General features: G+C 44.6%; 1 protein-coding gene across 4 annotated transcripts in view; it reads left to right on the forward strand.

Moving 5' to 3' along the window:
* The window catches only part of ASCC1 (activating signal cointegrator 1 complex subunit 1), a 104,473-nt gene extending 100,742 nt beyond the window's left edge, over positions 1 to 3,731 (forward strand). For 2 of the 4 annotated variants that reach the window (XM_008145406.3, XM_028151366.2), the window contains exon 10: positions 1,377 to 2,796. In XM_008145406.3, the coding sequence (XP_008143628.2) occupies positions 1,377 to 1,493 (117 nt within the window). In that variant the 3' untranslated portion in view covers positions 1,494 to 2,796. The other 2 variants (XM_054729224.1, XM_054729225.1) reach the window with 2 other exon arrangements.
* The last annotated feature ends 4,844 nt before the right edge of the window (positions 3,732 to 8,575 follow it).

Here is an 8,575-nt window from a genome sequence, read left to right on the forward strand (position 1 = left end):
ACAGCAACTTTGCTGTTTTTCACAGCCAGATGTTATGTGGGTATCTTTATCAGTTCTGGTGCTCTGGGTTGTAGAGCCTGGCTTGGGCTTTAGACTCCAGAGTTCTCAGTGGGGATCCCCCTAACCCACTGCTGAGATATCCCTCTGAAACTTTAGCTGCTGTCTGTGGGAGCCCAGCTAGCCCTTTTGTGCCTCCGCACTTCCTACCAGTCTCTATGCAGTCTCCACTTTCTGTCCTTGATTATCAGGGTTCTCTCCAGCTAGTCTTCATTTGATTATTCAGGATGGTTTTTCTATACTTTAGTTGTAATTCCAGTTTGATCCTGGGAGTGTGTCAGTGTAGCATCCACTTACTCTGCCGCCATTTTGGAATCTCTGTGAGTTGTTATTTTCTTTCATTGAATTTATTGGGATGACATTGGTTAATAAAGTTATACAGGTCACACTTGACAGTTTTTATTTTATTTTATTTATTTTTTATTTTAAAAATATATTTTATTGATTTTTTTACAGAGAGAAAGGGAGAGGGATAGAGAGTTAGAAACATCAATGAGAGAGAAACATCAATCAGCTGCCTCCTGCACACCTCCTACTGGAGATGCGCCCGCAACCAAGGTACATGCCCTTGACCGGAATCGAACCTGGGACCCTTCAGTCCGCAGGCTGACGCTCTATCCACCGAGCCAAACCAGCTAGGGCATACTTGACAGTTTTTAAAGTGAAGAGTTGTAATAAAGAGCATCTACTTTAGAATGCTGGCTTGAATCCACATCTGATGAAAGGCTTTTGATAAATTTAATAATTTATACTTGCTCTATCATCTGATAGAAGTGTTGGTCTGGCTGTGTTGTGTATTTAAGTGTTCTGCATTCTTCACTGGGTCATTAGAACCTTCCGTGGGTTGGGAATCTTCTATTTATTTTAGTCAGTGCTTCCACTAAATGCTGTTGACTAGATAGAGGAATGTATTATATCAAAATTTATTCTGTCTGTAACAAAACTAGGATCCCACATAACTGAAAGTCATAGTAGCTGCTTTGTTAGGCCCTGTGGATTAGGGTATTTTGTTACAAGTTCTTGTTCATATCTGCTCAATAGATATCTTGGAATTAACATTTCAGACCTCTTCCTCTAGTGCATTTGTTGGAGGAGGCTTTAAGATTAATCAGAGAGAAGAGCTGCTGTTCTTTTTTTACTCCCACTCCCACTCCCCTTCTCCAGGATCATTTTTGACAATAAATACGGAAAAGACAAAGCATGAGAAGTTTGCTGAGATTGTTCTGGTGTTTTTACAAGAGAAGCTGACGCTTAATATTTCCATCTGTAATTGTCTTTACTGGTAGATATTCATTCTGGTTTTTATTCTTCCTTTTCAGCTGTTTGAGAACTTCTACTTTGGTACCTTAAAGCTCAATTCAATCCACATCTCTCAGCGGTTCTCGGTAGACAGCTTTGGAAACTACGCTTCCTGTGGACAAATTGACTTCTCCTGAGGTGGATCTTGGGAAACCCTAGAAATTGAACATCTTCACAAGGTGCTGAGGGAAAATGTCTTCATTTTAATTGCCGACGAGGGATGTGAACTTTTGGATGGTGACTCCTGGGTGGTTCCCATGGACTCTGTAGTATCTCTGATGGCTGTCCACAGGCATAAACTGTTGGCCAAGATGATTGTGGGCACCTGGAGAACTGTGCATGTAACCCTTGGCTTTTGCAGGGTCTTCTTTCCAAAGCTCTTCTGTGGAAATGTACCTCGGAAGCCCGTTGGAGCTCAGATTTGCATTATTTCTTATATACTGATTTTGCCCCAGCCATTAAAGTCGTTTGTATTAATACTTTAAAAGAGAATTAAAGACATATGGTTTCATTAATCTCTCCATCTAGATAAAATACCTGTAATTTTTAGAAGGTGGATTTTTTTCTCCCTTCCCCTTGTACCCTAAATTTAGGTGTGTGTGATAAAAACAAGCATTTACTGAACACCTACTATGGGCCAGGCATTGTGCTAAGTGTATACATATTATTATTATACTTACTAATGATATTAATATTATCATCACTGGCAACACTATGAGGGAGGTACTAATACAGTCCCTGTTTTACATATGAGGAAATTGAGGACGGATAACTAGCTGAAGGTCACATAACCAGGCAGTGGATAGTGTCAGGATCTGAACCCAGCCAGCCTGGGCTCTTTAACACTGTGCTAAGCTGTGTGGCCCTTAGCAGGGCTAGAGAGAGAACAAGGAAGATGCCTGGCAGACCAGGGATGGAGAGGGAGTCACAGCGGTTACGGCTGTTCCACTATCCCAGGACCAAGCAGGAGGAGGACCACTTTGGATGCAGGACTCAGCATGTTTTGCAAAACTGGATTCGTTAGGAGTGCTCGCTTGTACCCTAATTTTTAAAAATTTTAATTGATTTTAGAGAGGGAGGAAGGGAGAGAGAGGAAAAAACACACACACATCAATTGGTGGCCTCCCATATGCACCTCAACTGAGGATCAAACCTGCAGCCTAGGTATGTGTCCTGACCAGAATCAAACCCTAGACATCCTGGTACACCAGACGACACTCCAACCAACTGAGCCACCCGGCCAGGGCTGTACCCTAATTTTAATCACTACCCAGAATTTCTTACTTATTGTGGTAGAAAACACGTAACATAAAACTTACCATCTTAACCATTTTTAAGTGTACATTTCAGTAGTATTAAATATTTCATGTTGTTGTGAAACATCTCCAGAACTTCCTCATCTTGCAAATCTGAAACTCTGTATCTATTAAACAACTCTGTTTCTCTCTCCCCAGACCCTGCAACCACACCTTTGCTTCCTGTTTCTATGAATTTGACTGCAGTAGATACCTCATAGAAGTGGAGTCATACAGTCTTTGTCTTTTTGTGACTGGCTTATTCCATGTTGGTTCATCCATGTTGTAGCATGTGACAGGATTTCCTTTCTTTTTAAGGCCAAATAATATTCCATTGTATATACTTACCACATTTTGTTTATCTATTTATCCATCAGTGGACACTTGAGTTCCTTGACCTCTTGGCATTTGTGAATAGTACCTTATGAACATGAGTGTACAAGTATGTCTTTGAGACCCTGCTTTCAATTCCTTACTACTGAGAATTTTATCTTTAGAAAAATACCTGTTACAACTTGCACCTTTTACTTTGATCTCTCCTTTTTCTTCTGAAGTTGGTACCTTTTTATATTTGTTAGATTCCCGTCCCTTCCCCTGCCCCTGCCCCTCGCCTTCCCATGCCACTGCCGCTGCTGCAGTTGCAGCATTGTAGCCCTTTTATGTTTACTTCTCAGGGCAGCAGCAAGAGGAACAGTGATGCGATCAGCAGGACTGTGCAGAGTTCCCTGGGAAAATGTCAGCTGCAGAAGGTGCCAGGCAGTCCTTGCCTGCAGACCCGCAGAGGGAGGGAGCTCAGCACAGCTTTGCCCCACCCATCAGTCCTGCCACTGCTCTGATGCCTGGGAGCTCCCGCCTGGCTCTCACCTTCCATCTCTTCCTCCTCCCCTGCATCCTCCTCACAGCCTTTCTCCTGCCATGTCCTCTCTTTCCTTCATTCCTCATTCTTCTCTTCCTTCTTACTTTCTGTTTAAGAAGTTTGATTCTGGGCCCTGTGTGTCAAGGCCACTACATAGTGAGGGTTGTGTATAACACAGATTTGTTTATCACTGTGACTGCACAGGTCATTTCTGAATAAATGAATTTCCAAAGAAACTGTGCTTTTTGATATTTTCATATAATTTGGTAGTTTGACCCCCTTAGTGTATTTTTGGGATACAGTGTTGCCATCACTTATTCACTGGCAAAGCTGTGTCATTAATCCAGAACTTACATACTGGTGCCTGTAGGATTGATTTCCCCCCAAGAATTTTGTCCTAGTAATACTCGTTTTTATTTAAGTTGAGATTTTACCTTGCTTGCCCCAGGGTGTTAGATGGCAGGTGGGAATGAGTGCTCCCAGGAATAGTATTGAATGGGGAAGTTGACTGTGGGGTTCAATGCCCTCATCTCCTCTGGGTGCTACTTCTCTCTTACTGGTTTCTTTCTGACAGCTGCCGCTGGGCAACCTCGCAAGAGGTAAAAATGTCTTCTTTTGGATGTCAGAGATTTATAATTTATATTTTTAATACATTTTAAAAATACTTCTTTATTGTTGAAAGTAGTACAGGTGTCCCCCTTTACCCTCCATTTTTTAAAAATAGGTTTTTATTGATTTTTAGAGAGAGAGGGAGAGAGACAAACATCCATGTGAGAGCAGAACATTGATCAGCTGCCAGGAATTGAGCCCACAACCTGGGCATGTTCCTTGGCCAGGAATCGAACCAGCAACATGGTGCAACCCACTGAGCCACACCAGCCAGGGCTGCAGCTGGTTTCTGAGACACTGTCTTCACCCCCAATTCCTAGAAGAGGAAGAGGGAAAATGAATTTCTCACCCCAATAATACATAATATCTGTGTTGTTATACTATGAACTCTGTTATGAAGAATAATTTTTATTTTTTTAAAGGAGCCATAATGAGTTACCCTCAGATGAAGTCCATATCCATGGTAGAGACAGCATGTATTTTTGGGTGAGCTCCAGAGTTAGACATTGTTGAGAATCCAGCTTCATGATGACACAAAGCTTGTTCAGGTTTGCTCTTTCCTGGAGCGAAAGGGAACCGGATGGCGCTGAGGCACATTGAGTTGAGGAACACCTCTCATAGCCTACCGTGATGCTGTTAGAAATAAGGTGAGCCCCCAAACCAGGGGTCCAAAGCATACTCGGGAGCCAGACAGCAGGGCTGTATCTTCACTCCTGCAGGAGGGTGCACGCACACACACACACCAAGTCTGACACAGGTCATCTGTCCCTCACTCTTGATTGGTCAGAGCTTAGGCTCACAGTCTTGTGTGATTGGCTAATTTAAAGGAAAAAGGGAGGGGCTTACCTTTGCTGTTTCAAAATGGTGGCCCCCAGGGGAGCTGTAGTCACATGAGCCAAAATGGCAGCTGCCTAAACTCCCTTCTTTGACAGAAAAGATTGTTTTTCTCACAATGCCTTGGGATGTGGATGTCCAAGCCCAGGATGCTAGAGGTGAGAGAAGGGCTGTTGGTGTGGTTGTTAGTAGCTTTTTCTGTTGTTTTTAATCAAATGTTCTTTTAAACAAATAGAAAATAAGTTAACTTTGTGAAAAATCATCAAGCTATACCTACTTTATACTTTTTAAAAAATATATATTTTATTGATCTTTTTACAGAGAAGAAGGGAGAGGGATAGAGAGTTAGAAACATCGATGAGAGAGAAACATCCATCAGCTGCCTCCTGCACACCCCACTACTGGGGATGTGCCCGCAACTAAGGTACATGCCCTTGACCGGAATCAAACCTGGGACCCTTCAGTCTGCAGGCCGACGCTCTATCCACTGAGCCAAACCGGTTTCGGCAATACCTACTTTATACTTTTTAAAATGTATATGTTATACTTTAAATATTTGTTAATAAATAAATTTCATCATTCAGAGGTTACTACTCCCCATACATTTAAGCACATATCATATCGTTAAGCAATTTTTCAGAAATAACAGCGAATATTAGCGGAACGCTCTCACTTGTCGTTTGTGTATAACTCATTTAGCCTTCACAATGGCCCACTTCGTTGGCAGGATCATCATCCTCAGTTCACAAACGGAGGCTTAAGGAAGTTAAGAAACTCGCCAGAGGTCATACAGCTGCACCAGTGGTTCTTGAAGTGTGGTCTGTGTGTTCCTGGGCGCCCCCAGAACCTGCTTTTGGGGGGTGGGGTGAGGTCCACCGTATTTTCACAAACTAGAAAGGCATGGTTTGCCCTTTCCTCGCGTCCTCCCGGGAGTGTGCTGGGTCCCGAGGCTGCGCCGGCAGCAGCACCCTGGGTAACGCGTGTGCACGTGCGCCGCTGTCTCCAGGGAGGCGCGGGGCATCAATGCGTGCTTTTAGAGTTTGACGCGGTTTGCTCTCTACTCCTACGAGCTCTCACCAGCCACGGCGGTTCAGCTGCGACTTATCATGCGCTGGACCGTGTCCCCGAGAAGTTGCATGTGGAAGCCCTGCCCCCTCGGCCTCACATGTGACTGTAGGAGAGAAGGCTTCACAGAGGCAAGTAGTTCCAGGGTCCGAGGCTGTGGGGTGGCCCCTACCCGCCTGGCCGGCGCCCTTTCAAGGAGAGGCCGTTTGGACACATGAACCTCAGGTCGGTGCACAGAAGAAGGCCGTAGGCCGTGCGCCCAGCGCGAAGGTGGCCGTCGCAGACCAGGAGGAGGCGCCTCGGTAACACCAGCCCTACCAACCCCCGAATCTGGGGCTTGCAGCCCTCGCAGCTCTGACAAATAAACCTATTGTGTAAGCCGCCCTGTCTGGCATTTTGTGTCGGCCCGGCCCTGACACACTTGCTATAATGCAGAAGCCAACCTACCTGTCGTTTTTCGAGCAGGACATGAAAGAGATTTGCAAAAATGTAAGACAATGCCACTCCTCTCACTGATTTTTTTTTAGGGGAAGATATAGTTTTTCATCAAATATATTGTTTTGTTAATATGCAATGGGTTCATTCTTATTTTTAAATACATTTTTAAAATCTTTTTGTTTAAAAAAACTGATTTAATACTTTTAGAGCAGTTTTAGGTTCACAGAGGAAGGCTAAGTTTCATTTTAAAGTCCAGCAAATTAGAGCCACATCTGTATCTCACAGAAACAAGAGTTCTCTGGGTCCTCAGTGAGCTGAGGGCACAGGACCCCGGAGGCCATACAGTCTGAGAACTGCTGCGCTGCACTGTCCTTGCCTCCGAGGGATGATATTATACATGATCTGTAATGAGCTTTCCTCACCCCGAGGTAGGTGGGGGATCACATCCGCTGTCATTAGATACACATCTGTATCACTTACCTTTAATGGCTGCACAGCAGTCCATTGTGTGTATGTGTTAACACGTAGCTCTATGTGATGGTCAGTGAGCTGGTGTCGGGGTTTGGCTATTGAAACAATTCTGGGTGGGACAGATTGTGCATTTGTCTCTTATGCTTGTGAGGTCATCTAGGAATGGGATTAAATGGTTTTGAAGATGTGATTAAATTTAAGTGTTTTTATTTGGAACATAAGGTTTCTCCATTTTGTTTTACTCAATATGAAATACAAACAGAACAATGCATAAAACATATGCACCCTTTGACAAACACACCTAGCAGCTTTTGGGCCCATTGGTTTGAAAGGCTGACGTGCTAGTAGTTGTCTCAGAAATTAGGAAACCTCTTTCTTCATTATAAGCTACTAAAGGCCCAGTGCACAAAATTCGTGCACTGGGAGGAGAGGGGGTCCCTCTCACCAGCCGTGAGCCCAGCTCCTGGCTGAGTAGCACTCCCACTGTGGGATCGGGCGGAAACTGGCTCTCCAACATCCCCTGAGGGGTCCTGGATTGTGAGGGTGCAGGCCAGGCGGAGGGACTCCACAGGTGCATGATGGGTCGGGGGAGAGACACAGGAGGTTGGCTGACCGGGGGAGGGCTCCAGGGCATGTCCAGCCCCTCTTGCTCAGTCCCCATCCACAGGATCCCAGCAGCAAGCTAACCTGGTCGGAGCATCTGCCTTCTGGTGGTCAGTGCAAGCAGTTAGTGACCTTAGCCTATCATTAGCATATTACACTTTGATTGGTTGAACGGCTGACTGGTCGACCAGACACTTAGCATATGAGGCTTTTATTATATAGGATAATTATTGCCCATTTTCTACAACCCTTTTACCTGTCATCTGGAAATTGACAACAGAAATGGCTTGGCTGTTGGTTTAACTAACAGTCTTCGACTGTTGGTTATTTGCTTTCAGCGCGGGGCTGATACTGACCCAGCTTTCAGGTGCTGCTGAAGGCAAGTCCCATTGGAGGAGCTGCCCAGGAGTGTGGGAAACATTTTGACCTTCAAAGGTCTGGAAACAGCTATTGTCTTATTGATGGGCATCTTGTCCATGCCTTTCCACTCTCATTTTGGGAAACTGTGGTAATTGTCGACCAGGGACTTCATAAGATAGTGTTGGAATGGGAGCTCTATGATCTCTAGGACCTACCTCCTCATTGCCTGGGAGACATGGATTGAGATGGTGGGAAAGGATGGCAACTTTGAGCGCATCTTCAGAACCACGGGACATCATAGCTTTCTCTTCCCACCCCAAGGGAAGAACTAACATTTTTAAATGCCCACTGTGCCCAGGCATAGTGTGTAATTTTGCACAAGTTTCACAGCAATCTTCTGAGATAGGTGGTATTATCATTAATTTATAGACTGAAAATAGGTTAGGTAATTTGTCCAGAATCCAGATTCCACTCCCAGTCTGCATGACAATAAACCGTGTTCTTCCTCTTCACACTGCTGCTATACAAACCAGCAAAGCTGCTTTATTTACTGGGACATGGAGACATCAGTGGCCATGTCCTCATCGCAGCACCACCTCTAAGTCCAACTGCAAAGGACAAAGAAAACACGGAAAGGGAGCTATTGTTTAGTTTTCCCAAGGGAACCCCAGCCCAAGCCCTCGATGCA

Source organism: Eptesicus fuscus, chromosome 17 (assembly GCF_027574615.1).
Source record: "Eptesicus fuscus isolate TK198812 chromosome 17, DD_ASM_mEF_20220401, whole genome shotgun sequence".
In the NCBI taxonomy this organism is placed as follows: Eukaryota; Metazoa; Chordata; class Mammalia; order Chiroptera; family Vespertilionidae; genus Eptesicus; species Eptesicus fuscus.